At 40.6% G+C, this 20115-nt stretch overlaps 1 protein-coding gene and 1 long non-coding RNA gene across 8 annotated transcripts in view; both read left to right on the top strand.

Moving 5' to 3' along the window:
* The window catches only part of LOC118006792 (casein kinase I), a 47785-nt gene extending 40996 nt beyond the window's left edge, over nucleotides 1-6789 (top strand). For 4 of the 7 annotated variants that reach the window (XM_034999557.1, XM_034999555.1, XM_034999559.1 and 1 more), the window contains one exon: nucleotides 4262-6789. In XM_034999557.1, the coding sequence (XP_034855448.1) occupies nucleotides 4262-4269 (8 nt within the window). In that variant the 3' untranslated portion in view covers nucleotides 4270-6789. Of the gene's footprint in view, nucleotides 1-831; nucleotides 1360-1922; nucleotides 3380-4261 lie in introns of those variants that run through there. The other 3 variants (XR_004678189.1, XR_004678190.1, XM_034999554.1) reach the window with 2 other exon arrangements.
* A 2798-nt stretch (nucleotides 6790-9587) lies between these two features.
* Nucleotides 9588-11000, top strand: LOC118006830. Its single transcript, XR_004678200.1, has 2 exons — nucleotides 9588-9629; nucleotides 10396-11000. It is a non-coding gene; the product is annotated as an uncharacterized LOC118006830 (long non-coding RNA).
* The last annotated feature ends 9115 nt before the right edge of the window (nucleotides 11001-20115 follow it).

Raw genomic sequence — 20115 nt, 5'->3', positions numbered from 1 at the left:
TCTATTCCTGGAAAAATCCCCCAAATGGTGGTATCGACTAATATTTTATATTATTTCTATTTTTTGAAAAATGTGTATCAAATGGTTCTTCCATGGAAAAGTGTAAGTTGTTTCAGCAGTTCACTGAGAATGTCCAGAAAGACTCTTTTTAAAGTCTGCCTTACTCAGCTAAGATGAGCTTGTTGTGTGTAATAGACTTCTTTCCTAATTACTTCTCTAAAGAAAAGGTCTTTTGAAATATTCCATTCCAAAGCCTATCAAAAGACTAAGAAACAAGGCATTTCTCATATAAAGCCCACTATGATCTGTACTAATTTGCAGTGCTCATGTGCCACAAGATTATAATTACTGTTTTTATGCATATTAAAGAGAAAAATAAAAGATTCACATCTGAGGCACTTTCAAATTCATTTCACTTCCTTTTCTTCAACTATATGTGATTATCAGGAAAGTACCTTTCAAGACATTTAAGAAGTACTAAAGGAAAAGGAAATATTTTTAGGACTTCAGAATCCAGTTAAGATCACCATTTCTTTAGTTGAGGTCAGAGATGGGGAGAATTTCCTAAGGTAGTGAAGCCAAAGTTGGATCCTCACATTTCTTTTCTCATCATCTTAATCCATCTGTTCACTACTCCAGCCATTGATACAAAGCATAAATTTATCATAATATATGTGGATGTCAAGTTGTTAACAAAAGATAGAAATATTTTTCCATCACATTCTCCTACCATGTCCATGGTCCTCCTTGAATTACCTTCCAGTATTTACTGGGATTCACCTACCATTTCTGTCTAGCTTAACTTTTTCTGACTTCACCAATTGCTGCTAGGAACGTGGCTGGTCACTCAGCAACGTAACCCAAATCACAGGGGAAGACCTTGAAATATCTGGAGACTGATCTTCTCTGAATATACTCAATCTAAAGAAGTGCCAGGAAGCTGCATCTGCTTGCTGAAATTTTTGTCAGCTTTTGTCACGGTGGACAGTACAACTGGAGAGAAAAGAGCTCAGTACCCCAACAGGAAGTGAAGAGGAGTGTGCAAGAATTTGATTTGTGGTTATCTGAAACCCACATCTCCAAGGCTTGCTGGACCTATCAAAAACTTCACCTTGTCAGATTGGATGGATACCACAACAGTCAGAAGACCTAGAAGAGCACAGTGTTGCTGTGACTCAGTGATGTATAATGCAGACCATCTACCAGTTGGGAAAGGAATCAGTTGTAACAGGTATTTTAAAGTTCAACAACCTCAGAATTCTGTAATAGGGAAGACGAAAGAAATCAGATCATTAGTCTGGTTTTCTTAAATGCAGTTTAGCGATAATATGTATCTTGTATACTTAAGTTGTCATTGATTTGTAGTGATAAAAATAAAATCTATTTTCTTTCTTTCCCAACTTTTAATACATTTTTAGTTTAGGAAAAGTTATTGTAGTTTTTTTTCTTTAACTTTTATAGTGCCAGTCTGATTCAGAATTGTCCAAGCTTGATTCTGATTTTTGTGTAACCAAAAAACCCACACAGGCAAGTTGTGGAAAAGTTTGCCTGATAAATGACATTGCATGGTGAAGATGGATCTTGTCTTCACATTACTTTTAAAAAGTTAGTTTCCTACTGTGAAAGGATCCAAAAATTTCAAAAGCCCACCACAAACTTCTAAGCCATACTATTATATAAATAGTTCTTTGAACTAGTTTGTGGTTCTATTTAAAAAAAAAAAAAATCAAGGACATCTGAAGTGAATTCACAAATAAGAGCTGATATATAATCTTCAGATTTTGGAGTAAGGGGGTAGACTCTCATTAGTTAAACATTTTTTTTTCTTTTGCAGATTTGAAAAGAAACTTAAGTGTAGCTATTAACTCAGTGGTCCCAGTGATCAACTCTGTTTTAACTTTGTTTTTCCCTCTTTTTTTTAGGAACAAAGGGATCCATTCCTTATTTTAACTGTTGTTGCAGTGAAGATGGGTTTTGGGACTTTTAAAAGCCAGAAGCCAGGAGAGACCACCTAAACTACAAGATAAAAACCAAGGACTCATGCACACTGGGAAGAAGAATGCTTAGCCCTTGAAGATTGAATGTTGAATACCTGCTGAATGCTCCCACTGAGATTTTTCTTAAACTTCAGTAACATCTTAGGACAAATCACTGGAGAAACATTGATCTCTGGGTGGAGTATCCTACCATTGGCCGATCTGAAGAGTTAAATCTGGATTTGACTGCTCTATTCTACCGGGAATATTTTTAGGCTAGCCTTTGATCCCTAAGCAATTGTAATCATTAATTGACCCAGGAATTTCTAAAATATCAGATTAAAAGATGAACCAGATAAAATTCTTATCTAGATACAATTTTTATCCCTATTAAAGACACAAGAGTTTCTAATATTTTGACTGACAATATAACTTAAGCTTTCTTTTTAGTTAGTGACAGTGGTTTCCATTTTAAAGCTGTTTGGATATTCAGCGTAGTAATTAAATGGCTCAGTATAATGTAATTGCATAGCAAGCTATGATAAATCATTTTAGTAGTTGCATAAACATTTTTCTTTATCGTATTTAAGAATAATTGCGGGACTTCAAATGCTCATCAGGGTAAGGGTCATTACAGTTTAGCTAATTCATAGTTTTAATCTGCTTTGTAATAATCTGTATTTTAACATTGGAATTAGGTTACAGAATATGGTCTTACTTTAAAACTTAGTTCAGGTTTGGTTTGACAGCCTTTTCTTCTTATGCTTACCTTGGTATTTCTGTTTAGTAATACATACCAAATAGATAATACTCCTTGTGGCGAAGCACATTTTTAGAAAGTTTCGTTTTTCATTTTTGGCATTTGCTTTATGAATTTAGTACTTGGACAGGCAACAAAGGTCTATTTTGTACCAGCTCCGTTAGTCAAGGTAGAGAGAGAAAAGTGTACGACACTTGTTTGTCCTCAGGTCTTTAGCCCAATATGTTTTTAAGTGGATGAAGATGACTTTCTGCCCTCGGATGGAAAAACTCCTAGTTAACAAGTGAGACAGTATTAACCAAGAAATGACATATCAATGTGTGGTATTATCCTGGAAAGGGGGGGCATTTATGCATGCAAAGCAAATTATAGAAGCATATTATTTATCGCACAAAGCCCACTGGAGATGGTCCAACAAATGTTTGAGAAGCACAAAAAAGGGAGAAGTTTATGATTAACAAAAACATGGTTTCAGTGCTGAAGAAGTGAGAGATCAGAGTGAGCTAGAAAGAACAATAATGAGGCAGCTATAAGAGTTTGCAAGGGGGTGCACCAAGGGGCACAGACACCTCTAAGGATGGCTGTTGGTGAGAGGAGGTGGCACTGATGGGATTTTCATGTCGAGAAGTAGGCGTATTTCCTTTCTGCTTTTAGCCATAGATAAAGCTTGTAGGTAATAGAGATCAGCATTTCCTCTAGTGGTCTTTAGCCACAGATGAGACATGCAGCTATTATTACCTGAAGCTGTTTTCTATTCAAACCTGCCTGGATGTGGAAGTCTTAGAGTCTAATTGTGTGGGAGGAGGGTAGTAGTTATATGGTGGGAAGGCTTAAGAAATAAATAAAGCCAAAAAAAAAAAAAAAAAAGCCTCACTTGTTTATATTTTCAAATCTGGGGCAAAACCTCACCTTTTTAATGTAATTGATGGAAGTAAAGAATTTTGAAAGATATATATGGTTTCTGTATAAAAATCATACACTTAACCAAGTTTGTGTTCTATGGAATAATTCAGTTATGTGTTGAGTACATTTATTATTAAAGCTTATTGTTCCTTATTTGTATCAGAAATAATGTGCAGAAAGGTTCCTGGACATAGTATGATTAAAACATATATACTTTCTAATTTTTAAGGCAAAGCAATCTATTTTTCATTCATTTGATAAATATTTGAACACATAACATGCTCTAGGTATTAGAGATACAGAAGTAAACAAAACAGGCTCATTGGAATCACCAGTAATTCTCTGCTTGAGAATTGTATGCTGACTGGGAAGACTGATTGACTGTATACCACTCCTACCTAAAGGCATCTAGAACAGAAAAGGGTTTTTTCTTGTTTTAAAAAATTGACCTAGTCATTTTCAAATAGATGAAAATAACACAAGTCACCGTTCTAAAGTAATTATTAGCTCAGTTTCACCCAATTTCCCAATTTTGGGTGTAGTTTTTTAAAAAAATACATTTTTTAATTTGGAATTTTAACATTCTTCTTTCTGTTTTGATTTTTTTTTTTTTTTTAAACAGGTTTCTAAGCATGAATCGAGGAACAGAAGAAGCAGAGCAGATGATCGGAGCAGCATTTGTTTCTCCCCAAATCTAGGAATTTTAGTTCATATGTACACTAGCCAGTGGTTGTGAACAACCATTTACTTGGTGTAAAGAACTTAATTTCAGTATAAACTGGCTCTGGGCAGCATTGGTGATGCCGTGTCCCGAGTTGTAGCCGCTGTAATTGTGAATATTAACTGAGATAGTGAAACATGGTGTCCAGTTTTCTATTGCATTTTTTCAAGTGGAAAAGTTAACTAAATGGTTGACACACACAAATTGGTGGAGAAATTGTGCATATGCCAATTTTTTTGTTAAAATCTTTTATTTTGAACTATACTGCTTTGAGATCTCATTTCAGAAGAACGGCATGAACAGTCTTCAGCCACAGTTGTGATGGTTGTAAATGCTCACAATTGTGCATTCTTAGGGTTTATCCATCCCTGGGGTTTGCAAGTTGTTCACTTAAAACATTCTTAAAATGGTTGGCTTCTTGTTTGCAAGCCAGCTGATATGGTAGCAACCAAAGATTCCAGTGTTTGAGCATACGAAAGACTCTGCCTGCTTACCTGTGCTAGAAATAACAGCATCTAAAAGTGAAGACTTAAGAAAAACTTAGTGACTACTAGATTATCCTTAGGACTCTGCATTAACTCTATAATGTTCTTGGTATTAAAAAAAAAACATATTTGTCACAGAAATTTAGTTAACATCTTACAACTGAACATGTATGTATGTTGCTTAGATAAATGTAATCACTGTAAACATCTATATGATCTGGGATTTTGTTTTTATTTTGAAATGGGAGCTTTTTTGTTTACAAGTTCATTAAAAACTAAAAACTGTTTCTGTAAGGAAATGAGATTTTTTTTTAACAACAAAAATGCCTTGCTGACTCACTATGAAATCAAAATCTCCCCAATTTTTTAATAGACTACTTCAAGCCATTTGTTACATATACTATTCCTTTGCAAATCATTTTAGATTTAGTGTTACAACTTTTCCTCAGATTTTTTTATTTAATTTTTTTTTTTTTTTTTTTTTGGTGGTCTGAAGGGGAAAGGCATTCTTTCATTTTTCCTGTTTTAGTGACTTGCAGGCACAGTCCCTAGTGCTGCAGCTGCCAGGGCTTGGTGGTGTAACTCCTGCAGCCTCAGACTACACAGCTGGACTGATTTTGATTAAGAATGAAAGCGTTAAAGGGTTTAACTACCATTTTGTAGTTTTTCTTCAAATTCCTTGTTAATTGGAGTTGAGCAGGTTGATTCTTAACCTTGGAGAGCGTCCCACCAGGTGAGGTTCATGTGATTGCTGACCCTCCCTAAGCCCCTGTTCTTTTCCCTCAGTTATCTGCGCTTCCTCTCAATCTTAAATGCACTCTTTTCTTGCCTCTCTCTGACCCAAGAGAAAGAAAGCTTACTGACAGTAATTCTTTAAATAGTGTAATTTATTCATTTATAGCATGTCAGGATAAATTAAAAGAACCTTTGTCTGAAAATGCTGCCAGAAGCCTGTTGTGTAAATGTAGGTATTTTGTAAAAATAACCTTGAAACTGTACATTGACACATGTTTGGTCAGATTGTGTCAGGTTTAAGTTTTATTTCTTTTTTCTTTTTTAAAACTACTTTAGCAATAATTAATCCCATGATTACCACATTCTGCTATTAAAGGGTCTGTTAGCACCATCACACTGCAGAAATCTTAATGAGTGCGAACTTTTGGGGTAGGCAGCTTATTTGTTTCTTTTCTATCCACCCCTGTCAGTTAAGGTATTTGTTTCTTGACTAATAATAAACCCTTTGATACTTTTAGCCAGAAATCAGTCTCATAAAGCTATTTTTGAGTATAGTTTGTGTAAAATAAAAATGTTTAGCTTCGGTAATAACTTTTCCAAGCTGAACTCCCTCTAGCAAGATATTTTTCAGTGCTTTTATTTACTATGCACTTAGACTATGCACTTTTTCTGAAATATTTTTGTAACACTTAACTTTTTTGTATTTTTGCCATTTGAAAAGGTTGTGGTGTAGTTGGTCTGTAATTAAGTTGCAGATTTAAAACTGCTGTTAGCTTTGTAAATCAAAATATAGGTGTTTTTGTCCTGGTATATCTTCATTCCATCTGCAGCTGGAGCTGGAATCCCATTGATCTTCTAGCTACCATTCATTTTCTTCACAGTTCACAAAAGAAGAATGTGAAATTCAGTGAATGCTGTTACTAATCCTGTCGGGAGATGAATCTCATTTCACCAAAATTAAATTATCTTTTTCCACTACAATGATGATACAAGTTGAAGACACATCACTCTGAAATTGGAAGACCTCACCACTTAAGGCTCCGCAGTGGCTTACCCAGCTGAACTCTAGGTTACTACTCTACTTTGTTCACCCATTGGGGGGTACAGTTTTTTTTAAATGTTGGGAGATGGCCATTCTAACTACTGTTGAATGTCTCTGTTTTGGGAAGGTATAACAAGAAAATAAAAAAGAATATATATGAAGGGAGAGACTGGTTATCTCCTCCCATATGGTTGTGCTCATGCTCCTATGGCCTACAAATGACATTTTGGAGGTTGTGTTTACTATTATTTTCATCAACAAACAGCAAGAGATTTTCCTATTTCTGCTAGTCCTTGCAACACTATTAAAATGTTTCAAGCAGAGAATACTGTAATGATTATAAACTTAATTACATTGTAATAAAAATACCAAGCAAGATTTTAGAACCCAAGGCAATAAGCTAGTGTTTCCTAACATTTGCTGAAATACAGGGTTCTAGCTTAAGTAGAATGAACCGTGGGACTTCTAAGAAGGGTGCCCTAGACTCCCAGCTCTTGAAAATTCAGTCTGATACAGACTCTTCCTGAGCAAATGAATATGTAGCAGTATTTTAGGTTTTAAAGGGATAACCATTTGATCAAAATGTGCGTAGGTCTGTATGAGGTGTAGCAAAGTGTCAACAATTTATCTCAGATACGCTGTCCCCCTTTAAAGTGAGACTGTTGAGACTATACCTTGACAGAGTTGTTTTGTGCATTTTTTGAAATGGCCGAAGATGATGATGAATGAAGAGTAAGTTGATCTAATCCGGCTGTGCATTACCAAACAGCACATTGTTGAAGTGAGATGACTTGTTTTCTCAACTGACTTGTTAGATCAGTTTTGAGGACATAGGCAAAAGTAATGAAAATGTTGAGCAATGGGAGAGCTATTAAACTTAGCTGACCGAGGCCTGTTTCAAGTTGTGCTCAAATGGCATTGTGTCTTGCTGAGGCTTTGGACCCACAGTGACTAGAATTTCACAATGAGAAGGAAAAGCAAGTTGGAGAGATCTGGGAATTCACACTTCATTCAGTTGTTGGGTCTCTGCTCTTTTTCAGCCTGGCAGGGTGAACTAGTTCATTCTACCCTTTGCCTTTACCAAATCAGAGCCCTTGAAGAGGTTTTTTTTTTTTTTTTTTTTAAGATTTTATTTATTAGGGAGCACAAGGAGGGGGAGAGCTACAGGGAGAGGGAGAAGCAGGCTCCCTGCCAAGCAGGGAGCCCGATGCAGGGCTCGATCCCAGGACCCCGGGATCATGATGTGAGCCGAAGGCAGACGCTTAACCGAACCACCACTGAACCACCCAGGCGCCCCTGGAAGAGGTTTTTTTGAGGAACTGCTACTATTGGCACAGTGTACACCTATCTGGATCAAAAATTATGAAGACATGTTTGTAATGGTGATGGTTTTAAGTACTGGGAGCAGTTCATTGATGTCAGTACCACCCAAGACCTCAGCCAGAGCACCTGACTCCTTAAATGACTTCTGAATGGGAAGAAGTGTAAGGTGGAGATGGATGAAGTGTTAAGTGACCAGTAAGTTAGATCCATGTCCTTCATAGTGAGGAGGCCAACCAGGGTATGTATGAGTTGTTGTTAAAAGGAGTGTAGATAAATGAGGGGGGCAGATCACTGGGGAGCAGCAAATGAAAAATCTGAAATACAGGACTAGGTACAGAAGGTAGAGAACTGCTGCAGGACCATAAAGGAATGGATACAAATCAAGTGCTCTTTAGAAGGATCAGAGAGTACTCTGAGGAATCAAATGGAGGTTGGCAACACATTTAAGCTGTAGGGAGACCAGGGCCATTCCATGAGAGCAAAAGGGTGTGGAAAACCTGTGAATAGGAAACTTTATTCAGAGTCCGGGTAAAGAGACTTTTACAATTCACTTTGATACAAAAACTGGGGGAGGATTAGATTATCCATTGGTAGTGAAAAAAGGGTAGTGTGGAATCTGCAGGTTATGCCCTATTCTGTCAAAATCACGAAAAATCCTGAAGCATCTTACTTACCAAAGGAGACATTTCAGAGGAATTTATGGTTCAGGTCCAATTCTCAGCTCTCCCAACATAGTGTCTTATTTGGAAGAAGTGGGGAGAGATTCCATATTAGGATGAAATTTAGCAGCTGGTGTGAAACTACAGAGTGCTGATGCCCCAAAGCCACTTTTGCCTATAGCAAAATTTAGGTGTGTTTATATACATTTCTTTGATGCCATTGAAGATTTATTTTAGACTGGGAGAGTCTTAAGCAGACTGACTGAGTGCAGAGCCTGATGGTAGGCTCAATCCATGACCCTGAAATCAGGATCTGAGCTGAAACCAAGAGTCACGTTTAACCAACTGCACCACTAAAGATAATACAGGGGCACCTGGCTGGCTCGGTAGAGCATGTGGCTTTTGATAACACAGATTGTGAGTTTAAGCCTACCATGTTGGGCGTAAAGCTTTAAGAAAGTTAATACGGGTTTTAGCTTTAGTCTTGGGTTTTGTTTTGTTTTTTTAATTTATTAGGGACACAGCGAGAGAGGGAACACAAGCAGGGGGAATGGGGGAGGGAGAAGCAGGCTTCCTGGTGAGCAGGGAGCCCAATGCGGGGCTCCATCCCAGGACCCTGGGATCATGACCTGAGCCAAAGGCAGATGCTTAACGACTGAGCCACCCAGGCGTCCCTTTGTTCTTGAGTCAAGAAAATTTTTGTTCCTTTTCATTGATAAAACCATGACTCGCACAGTTATCCACTAAATATCATGGTTCAAATATTAAGGCCAGAGTAGGTCATCTCAGTGAACTGAATCAATACCTGGGTTTTATGTAGGCCTTTAGTCTACAAGGTGCTTCTTTTTTTTTTTTTTTAAAGATTTTATCTATTTATTCATTAGAGACAGAGAGAGAGGCAGAGGGAGAAGCAGGCTCCCAAGGAGCAGGGAGCCCGATGCGGGATTCGATCCCAGGACCCTGAGATCATGACCCGAGCCGAAGGCAGACGCCCAACCATCTGAGCCACCCAGGCGCCCTACAAGGTGCTTCTTAACCTTTTGTTTTTGTTACTTCTGTATCATTTAAGGGGCACCTGGCTGGCTTGGTCTGTAGAGCATGCCACTCTTGATCTCAGTTGCGTGAGTTCAAGCCCCACGCTGGGCATAGAGTTTACTTAAATTACGAGAGTAGTACAGAGAGGGACGCCTGGGTGGCTCAGTCGGACAAAAAAAAAAAAAATAGTACAGAGATACCCCATTGTGCTCAACATTGTTTACATTGTTGTTTACACTGTACCCCTTTATTGTTCCTGCATCTTCTCTTTAAACCTGCACTTCTAACATTTTTACTTACTGTAGAAAGAGCCGGGGGAGTGGGGGCGCGATGCAGAGAATCCTAAGTGAGCTCGGTGCCCAGTGCAGAGCCCAATGTGGGGCTCCATTTCATAACCCTGAGAACACGACCTGACCCGAAATAAGAGATGCTTAACTGAGCCACCCAGGCACCCCTGTACCTAAATATGTTAATGTAGGTTTTTTTAAGAACAGACATGCTCATACTAACCATGGTACAATCCTCAAAATCGGAACATTTTAAGATTGACCCAATGTTCTAGTCCAGCCTGTTTCATCAGTTATCCCAAGTGTCTTTCATAACACTTCTTCAAATTGTCCAGGATCGAACACAGGGGCCATTTATTGTAGTTAGTTGTGCCTGGGTAGTGTTTTTTCATTTGGAACAGTTCCTCACCCTTTTGTCTTTCATGACTTTTTGTATTTCATGTGTGTGTGTGTGTGTTTTGTTTTCCAGCTATGTTCACTGAGGGCCTGGAACCCCTGCTACTACAGTAGCCGTGAGCACACCTGAGCACCCAGATCTTGATTTCTAAATGCTGAAAGGAGCCATGGCTCCTTGGAGAAATGTCCAGCTTTAGGGCTGGGGTAGAGAAAATAAGATGAACCTGGGACATTCTGATTTGCCAGGAAGAAAGGAAATCTCAAAAAATGATGAGTGCATGTCAGAACACTGGAGCCACTCAAAAGATTCTTACTGGTCAACTGTATCAAGTCGATTATGAAAGTATTGATTACAACTATATTCATATAAAAATGAGCAGGGAAAGCTTTTAAAAGAACATCAACTAAGAAAATAATGCATTTGAAAAATCATTTTACTAAAGGGAGAAAGTGCAAGTTTGATGAGCAGGAACATTTACATTGTCCTAAAAGTGTTAACTTGCCATGTAATAATATGCATTACTTGCCAGGGGACATTCTAAAAAATCCCCAACCTGGACACGCAGTTGGAGAGGTGGTATGATCATCCCCATTTTAAAGATTGAAATACTAAGTTTCATAGAATGTCTTTTAAAATTAAGGAATTTGAATCCATAAAGAACTTTACAGCTGTCAAAATTCTGTGCATCATCTGACCATCTTTTTAACAATTCATGAAACAGTTACTGGGCGCCTGGGTGGCTCAGTTGGTTAAGCGACTGCCTTCAGCTCGGGTCATGATCCCAGGGTCCTGGGATTGAGTCCCACATCGGGCTCCCTGCTCTGCGGGGAGCCTGCTTCTCCCTCTCCCACTCCCCCTGCTTGTGTTCCCTCTCTCGCTGTGTCTCTCTCTGTCAAATAAATAAATAAAATCTTCAAAAAAAAAAAAAAAACAATTCATGAAACAGTTACTATCTTTCCCGTTAGAAAAGAATTGAGAAGGGATGCCTACCTAGGTGGCTCAATCAGTTAAGCATCTGCCTTTGGCTCGGGTCATGATTGCAGGATCCTGGGATCAAGTCCCGCATTGGGCTCCTTGCTCAACGGGGAGCCTGCTTCTCCCTCTGCCTTCTGCTACCTCTGCTTGTGTCCTCTCTCTCTGACAAATAAATAAAATCTTAAAAATTAAAAAAAAAAAATTGAGAAAACGGTTACTCAAGATACGGCATCTGTTAAGTTTTACAGAGCCAGGCCTGAAACCTGATTTCCTTTAGTTTTTCTATGGTTAGACCTGGTGTTCTTCCCTTTTTAAATTTTATCACCATTTGAAAACCAGAGGTTGCTAATATTAACCATCATTTATTGAATGCTATATGCCAGGCACCTTTCCAAGTGTGTTATGTCTATTAATTTGCCTAATTGTCCTAGCTTCCCAATGAGGTAAGTCCTGTCTCCGTTTTACTTTCGTGGATCCTGAAGCGCACAGGGCTGCAAGGGGTACTTCCGTTCTCGAATTCTCGAACTAAGAACTTAACTCCCCCCTTTAAAATAATTGATGTTGTCTATGTATCTTTATCAGATAGGGTGGCAGCCTAGGAGTTAAAAAAGTCTAAAACAATGTCATAAAGGTTTTAAGTCCTCTCTCAACTTGGGGTGTTAGTAGAGTTTGCATTTAGGACTTAACTACTAGATCTTGTTTTTCTTAAGTGTCTTGGAAATCAGTTGATGGAAGTGAAGCCCATAAAGATGTACAGATACGCTGAAATTATCACAACCAAAACTAGAACGCAGGTCAAAAAGATTTTATTTTTTTTCCCTAGTGGCACTCGCCATTAAGCCAGAGCAGTTCTTTTACATATTGCGTTTATCAACCAGCTTTTACCTAGTTATCACCAAGAACCTCATCTGCATGCTAATGATAGCAGGAAGAAATTGTCAGCCAGTTTTGCTCCTCACCAGTCTTACTAAAAATTGAACATTTTTTCGAGGTCATCTTAAAACAATTAAAATTTAAAATTATCAGTGTTGGATAGTGTAAGATAACCCTACCCATGTCTAGTCAAGAGTGGAATGCATTAATAAAATTGCATTCTGTTAGAGAAACAAATTTGTTCAAGTTATTTTCCCTTGGGGTTGTGAATATTTCCTGTATATTTTTGGAGCATTTTCATGTAACCAGGTTTGTGTAGGTTCTTTTTTTTTTTTAAAGATTTTATTTATTTATTTGAGAGAGAGAGAATGAAAGACAGAGAGCATGAGAGGGAGGAGGGTCAGAGGGAGAAGCAGACTCCCCACTGAGCAGGGAGCCCGATGCGGGACTCGATCCCGGGACTCCAGGATCATGACCTGAGCCGAAGGCAGCCGCCCAACCATCTGAGCCACCCAGGCGCCCAGTGTAGGTTGTTCTGATACACTAGTACCTTCACTGAAAAGGGTCTTCTACCCCCAGTTCGGTAGTACTTTTATATCCTGATAATGACATTTATAGAGCATGATGTCTTAGGTAGAAAAAATGTAGCCCTTTCTCAGCATTACCATATTAAGTATGCAGTGTTACTGATCCAGAGAAGTAAATAGTTTGAATAACCATTGGAAACAATTTCTGTGGGATGTCAGGCAGCCATACATTGGTTCTCTGCCAATGGACAGTGGCACAAATCTTGGTGGTGATAAAGTGCTGCATTAGATATTTAGGATTGGAAGAAGGGGGGGTATTTTTAGAAACGGCTCTCAACAGTTGCTAAGTAAATTTTTTTAATTGCAAAACTGGTTTGCACTGTGGTAACATGCAGCTCCATTAAGAGTGTAATGTTTTAGTCTAGGTTTAGAAGCACAGTAAAAAACTAATAAGCTCGCCTCTAGATGGGGTGTGTGTGTGCACGTGCACCTGCGCTCATGTGCAAGTGTCAGTAGAAAGACCTAAAAACATGAAAATATTCTTGACTATTTTGACCAGCCTGCCCTCTGCAAAATGGTGAAGAAAGTGTAGATTGCTGCTGCTTTATCTTAAATTTTATGTAACGACCACATATGGGGTTTTTTAAGCCTGTGTACAAAAGTGCAAGTTGTGCACAAACAGTAATCAGCATTAATTTTACTCACAGATAGATTAGCAGTTAAAGAGCATTTGCTGAGTCTCTTAAGTGCTGGGCACTGTGCTCCTCCCTGGGAATTCAGGAGTGACAGTTCATATGAGACTATGCAATATGGGATTTTACCAAAATGAGTGCAATACCAGCGAAGCAGATGGAAGTCAGAGGAGATAATCTCTGAATTGCATTTTGAAGGATGAGTAAGATTTTGTCAAGCGCAGGAGACTCCTCACTTCGAGACTAATCCTGGAGGAATGGTAGCAAAACACACCCACATGAATAATTTAATCTGGCTGAATACTCCTTTAGCATAGAGCCGGCTGAGTGGTTCAGGCAGTGTGCATGCTAGAGGTTCACATCTCATTTATAATGAGATTAACTGAGTAATATGTAAGCTGTACATAGGTTTTTTACAAAAAGTTGAAGTAATTCAGATGTAAAGACAGTTTCACTGGAGTACAAGTCCTTGCATTGCAGTCAAGCAAGAAATCTGAGCACGGTAATAATGAGAGAAAATGACCTCATGTGGTAGGGGCAGAGGAGGATGACAAGGTGTGGGGAAATCCAAGCAGCGAGCATAAACTGAACTTTTTTTTTTTTTCTTAAACTGAACTTCAAGGAAAGGTGGTGGGCGGTGCGGGGTGGGGGGTGGAGAGAAGGTGGTTCTCTGAGCTGACAGCAGAGTATCCTGATCCCCTTGCACCAATCACACGCCTGTCTACAATGTCAGGCACATGGTGCTATCAGCTGCTTCATAACTTCCTAAATTGGTGGTGATGGTTAGGAGTCCTTGGGTCCTGTTACATACTGAAAGCAAGTCTTTTGTTGGGTTTTAAGGCTGATAATCTGCCCCAGTGGGATAAATGTATTCAGTGTCTTTTGAAGTGCCATTTGCCTATCTTCAATTTCTATCTTTAGAGGAAAATATGCTGTGTTTATAACTGAGCATCAGGAAGGACAGTACCAGATATTAATTGTATCGTCACCCAGGAGAATATTAAGCCAAATGCGGGGTTTTGCTGCTTGCAAAATCTGGGGATACCCAGTGCTCTGCTTTTTTGTCTCCCAGTACTGTATATGGAATGGTAACAGACTAAGAGGGATAAACCGAATAGCAATACATGGAAAGTAAACAAGTTCATTGAAGCTTGAAGCTGTGATCTTCCTTTGGAATAATACCCTGTTCAGTGTCACAGAGCTGATTAGCGTCAGGTCTAGGAGAGACTCCAGCTGGAACCCTTTTGCCACTGAACTGCTGCTGCAGGCACAGGGCAGTGATTGTCCTAAGTAGAGCTCCAGGGACCAATAGGAGGATGTGGGAACTTGTTAGAAACACACATTCTCATGCTCTGCTCCAGACGTACTGAATCGAACTCGGGATGGAGCCCATCAATCTGTGCGTTAAGAAGACCCCTCAAGTGATTCTCATGCTGACAAAAGTTTGAGCAACACTGGCAAAGGAGAATGAAACCAAATGGGAAGCAGAGGGAACCTGGGAAAGTACGTGGGTGTAGGAGCTATGATTTGTTTCAGTTTCCTCACCTATAAAAAGGGAATAACACCTAGATTGTCACCCTGCTGGTGGCTGTGAATATGGAATGAAATCAGAAACACCATGTAGGTGAAAAGATTTGCCGCAGACCAAGGGAAAGCTGAAGCAGTCTCTTCATGGTTCACAAAAACTGATTGTGTGCGTCTCTTCCCAGCTCCACATTTGGTGGCGTGTTGGTAACTAGAAATGAGCTGTGGTGGGAAATTGGAAAACCCTGCATCCCAGAACTTTTCCTGTTTATCTACAACAGGTTCCAGATTACAAAACTCATTGAGTTTCTTTGTCCTAGTTTGTAACCCTCAGATTACTTCTTAAATGATTGACATAAAATCCCTTTAATTTACAAACTTTAAAAAAATTAATTTAGGGGGGAAACCTGAGTTACACCTCTTAACAGGGCTTCATTTTCTATCAAAACCTGTTTTCCGTGAACCCTGTGAAGCCCCACATTTTGCATGACTTTAAGGCATAGTGTCCGAAGTACCCCAAGCCAGAGATGTAGATTTGGAAGTTTTCACCATAGTGACCATAGCGATAGTTGAAATTCCAGGACTAGGTGAGTTTTTCCAGGCCCTATTTTGATGTGCATGTGAAGAGTGTTGAACACAGAACCTGGTGGCATCCAAAACTAAAGGGTAATGAACTACCGAGGAAGAATAGGAGTCACAAAGAAGGGCATCTTGAAAGTCAGCAGTGCCATATGGAGAGGTCAGGAAGGAAGCTGTATGGTTTATTAGTCAAGAGACTTCACGGAGGGCGCCTGGGTGGCTCAGTTGGTTAAGCGACTGCCTTCGGCTCAGGTCATGATCCTGGAGTCCCGGGATCGAGTCCCACATCGGGCTCCCTGCTCAGCGGGGGGTCTGCTTCTCCCTCTGACCCTCTTCCCTCTCGTGCTCTCTGTCTCTCATTCTCTCTCTCTCAAATAAAATCTTTAAAAAAAAAAAAAAAGAGACTTCACGGAGGCACCTGGGTGGCTCAGTCGCTGAGCGTCTGCCTTCGGCTCAGGTCATGATCCCAGGGTCCTGGGATCGAGCCCCGCGTCGGGCTCCCTGCTCGGCGGAAAGCCTGCTTCTCCCTCTCCCACTCCTCCTGCTTGTGTTCCCTCTCTGGCTGTGTCTCTCTCTGTCAAATAAAATCTTAAAAAAAAAAAAAAAAAAAACAACTTCATGCTGATTGCTGCAATGGCCAAACTTGAGAATAACAGATTTGTGCAAGATGTATCTCTCACTTTAAGGAGAAATACATCCCAGGTTTCCAGGCTGACGCAGCAGGGAAAGATGCTGGAGAAGCTTCAACAATGAGCGGTCTCAGAGGAAGTAACATGTATCACTTTTTTTTTTTTTCCCATCAACCATTGGCCAGAACCAGTCAGACCCACTCTTATCTGCAAAGGAGGCTCAGAAATGGGGGGGATAGGGGGGTGGGGGGAAGATAGGTGTTTAGTTAGGTAGTTCTAATTTTCTTGGTCACAGATTGTTTGCAAGTACTGTTGTAGAGAAAGATGTGTCAGAAAAAACGGCTCCTGGCTGTTTGTACCTTCAGGTATCCAGGCTAGATTTTCCAGGAAGGCAGAGCCCGGAGCCAGTAAACTCCCATGGCACTCTGGCACAGATTCCTTGCCTCTCTTTCAGGGCTTGTCACATAGGAAAACAAGCATGCAATCCCTGTTGCTAGGTAATCTGTAAACACAGCAAGAAATAATCTGTCTGCTGAGGGTTTAGCGTTGCAACTCTCCCATAAATGACCAACAGTTGTTTGACCTCTGGGGGAGCTGTATCTGTGGGTTGGCAGAGAAATAAGAGAGTGATCTTCCCTGCTGGAAGAGGAGTTTCTTTTAGGGTAGAAGTCATAATTATTTTTTTCCTTTGTTATTCAGAGAGTCTAGCACAAGAAGGTGACCAGGAAAACTGCTGTAGAATATTAATGCAGATCAAGATAGTATTAGCTTTCTCTCAGCAGTAGTATGCTGTTGATTCATTGGATTTGGGGTCAATTAAAATCCTGAATGACCTCTTTTTTAAGATCTGTTGCCAGGCCACATCTATCTTGAACCTATGCAAATAGTAACAATAAAAAAATAATTTTTTTTCTATATGCTGATTTTATATATTTTTTCTAAGTGAGCGCTATGCCCAACATGGGACTTGAGCCCACGACCTTGAGATCAAGAGTCCCACGCTCCACCGGCTGAGCCAGCCAGGTGCCCTGTCTACATGTTGATTTTAGATTCAAAGCTTTTAAATGGCTCTCCCATCAATCAGTACTACCCCAAAAGGGATCAGCTATAGCTCCCCAGTTTCAGCTTCTTGAAAATAGAATTGTAATTCTCTCCTTAACTGTAAAAGGGATTTTATCAATACTTGCTCCAGGGCGCGCGTGCGTGCGCGCGCGCGCGTGCGTGTGTGTGGCGTTGTGTTTAAACATGTTTTCAAAAGGTCAGTGTTTCAGGCCTACCTAAATCTGACAACTTTAATTCTTTTTCTTCCTCCAAATTGTGCTGATCCTTCAAGAAGACTCTGAAACTGAAGTACTTTCTTAGGCTTGCCTGTTGCTTCAGAACCTGCCATCTCTTCTGCTTCCCCCAAATCCATGGAGGTTGACTTGAACACTTATTGAATCTGGTTAAGAGCGGCTTTGGAGCCCACACTTGAGGTGGCTTGTTACTTCGGTTACACTGAGCGCCCTGTGATTAGCCACATACGGTGTGTGATCAAGTCTCACCTCTGGTTGTTGTGCCACCTGAGCTCCAAGGCCCATGCATTACAATGGCTAGCTAAGCCTCATGACTCACCTTGTCGCTACATGAGTCCACTCTTTCGCTTCCCCAAACCTTCTCTTCCTCCTATAATTAATTCTCTCTTGAGGAATGGAAACTTCCAAGCTGAACACCTGAGAGCGATCCTTGAGTCTCTATCAGAGTCCAACTCCTCACTGTCCTTACTGGTTCTGCCTTCATTGGGCCTTTATCATCTCTTACCTGAACCACCCCAGTGGCCTCTGATCTAGTCTCCTTGCCTTGGGTCTAACCTCTCCAGCCCATTCTCAACTTCCTTCTTCCTGGATGTGCCACGCCCCCTTCCCCCTCCTTTCAGGATAATGACCAGACTCCATGATCAGTCTCCTGCTTCCCCAACCTATCTCAGCTAATCTCTTGACTTCCATCCTCAGCCCCAATCTCCATCCCAACCCTCTGCCCTCCAGATACACTCTCAGTTCCCAGGACTCCCTGTGTCATCATGTCCTCATATACTTCTCTGTGCTAGAAATGCCTTCCACGTTCTCCTCCAATCTGCCCACTACTTCAAATATTTCTAGAAAGTTTGACCAATCCCACCAGAAGGGTTGACCACTCCCTCCCTCTGTGCCCTCACCGCAGCACTTTCCTGTGTTTGCAGTTGTATTTCTGCGATTACTCAGACATACATTCCTCCCTCACGAGACGGAGAGCTCCTCAAGAGCTGGGACTCTCTTTTCTGTCTGTAGTCTTCATGCTTGAGGAATGGCACGTGAGTAGTAGACGCTTAGTGACTAGTTCTTTACTGATGGACTCATGGACAACACCAGCTCAGTTAGAGCTAAGATAAGACTGTCTTGGGGATAGGGGACGAGGGACTTCGAACCAGACAGAAACGCAGAAATCTATGGGACACAGGGTCTCAAAACTGGCATATGTTTCACCCAGAGATGTGTTCGTTACTCTCCGGGAGCAGAGTGGGGAGAGGAGGAGAAAACCTCAATGAGCTTTAAATATTAAAAAATAGCTAAGAGTCTAAAAATGTTACTTTTTTTTTTTTAAAGAAGGAACATTCATGATCACAAACCTTTAGTATAAGATTGTGCCTTTTAAGTGTACATTTAAAAATATGATCCAGGGGTGCCTGGATGGCTCAGTTGGTTAAATGTCTGACTCTTGGTATCAGCTCAGGTCATGGTCTCAGGGTCCTGAGATCGAGCCCTGCATCGGGCTCTGTGCTCAGCCGGGAGTCTTCTTGTCCCTCTGCTCCTCCACCCACCCTCTGTCTCTAAAATTAATAAAATTTAAAAATATATGATCCAGTATTTCTTTGCAGGGGGAAACTGAGGACTGGAAAGGGGAGACTGGGGCGCCTGACTGGCTCAGTCAGTGGAGTGTGTGACTCTTGATCTCGGGGTCATGAGTTCAAGCCCCCCCCCCCTTTTTTTTTCTATACCACAGTTCTTGTGGGAATTGGGTTTAGGTCAGAAAAGGGAGAGAGCAAATGGTTCTTCTCACTTCTCCCAAGTTAGGTAAGAGTTTCTTTCTCTTTTTTTCTCTTCTCTTCTCTTCTTTCTTTGTAATCTCTACGCTCAACATGGGGCTTGAACTCACAACCCTGAGATGAAGAGTCGCATGCTCCACTGACTGAGGCAGCCAGGTGCCCCATACATAAGTTTCTTGAGAAAAGTGGATGTGGATGGTCATCTTTTGTGTGTGTGTGTGTGGATGGTCATCTTGATCGCCACTGCTGACTTTTGTCTTTATACTCTTTTGCTCACGTGTCTCCTAAAAGACATTTGAAAAGTGGTGTATCCCTTTGTATGCTTTTAAGCTGATATCATTTTTTAAAATTATAACCTTACGTAGTTGCAGAGGATGTACTTGGAGGGTTTTTGCAAGGTGTTGCACATCGGCTCCTCTTTTTTGAGCACCAGTAGAATGCAATTTTGAAATTTTTATCTTCAATTATATCCCAAAACGGTGTCAATAAAAGGCATCTATAGTGTGGCTTCCTTTCAAGTACACTATGTTGGGCTGGGGCATTTGTTGAGGAACTGGAGCCACACCTTTCAGGGGTAGCCCTGCTCGCCACCATCCTTTGAAAAAAGTATATGGACAAATTCTGGTCAGAAATTTTATGTTATGCCTTTCTCTCCTTCCAACTCCTATCTCCATCCCATTGTCACCACAGGATTTTATCATACATGCTATTCATTTTCATGCCTTAGTGTCTTTTTTTTTTTAATTTTTAAAAGATTTTATTTATTGGGGTGCCTGGGTGGCTCAGTCATTAAGCGTCCACCTTTAGCTCAGGTCGTGATCCCAGGGTACTGGGATCGAGCCCCTGCATTGGGCTCCCTGCTCCACGGGAAGCCTGCTTCTCCCTCTCCCACTCCCCCTGCTTGTGTTCCCTCTCTCGCTGTGTCTCTCTGT

Source organism: Mirounga leonina, unplaced genomic scaffold (genome assembly GCF_011800145.1).
Source record: "Mirounga leonina isolate KUSES-001 unplaced genomic scaffold, KU_Mleo_1.0 Mir_99, whole genome shotgun sequence".
Taxonomy (NCBI): Eukaryota; Metazoa; Chordata; class Mammalia; order Carnivora; family Phocidae; genus Mirounga; species Mirounga leonina.
The sequence above is the reverse complement of the archived record's forward strand: the minus strand, read 5'-3'. Positions and strand labels throughout refer to the sequence as shown.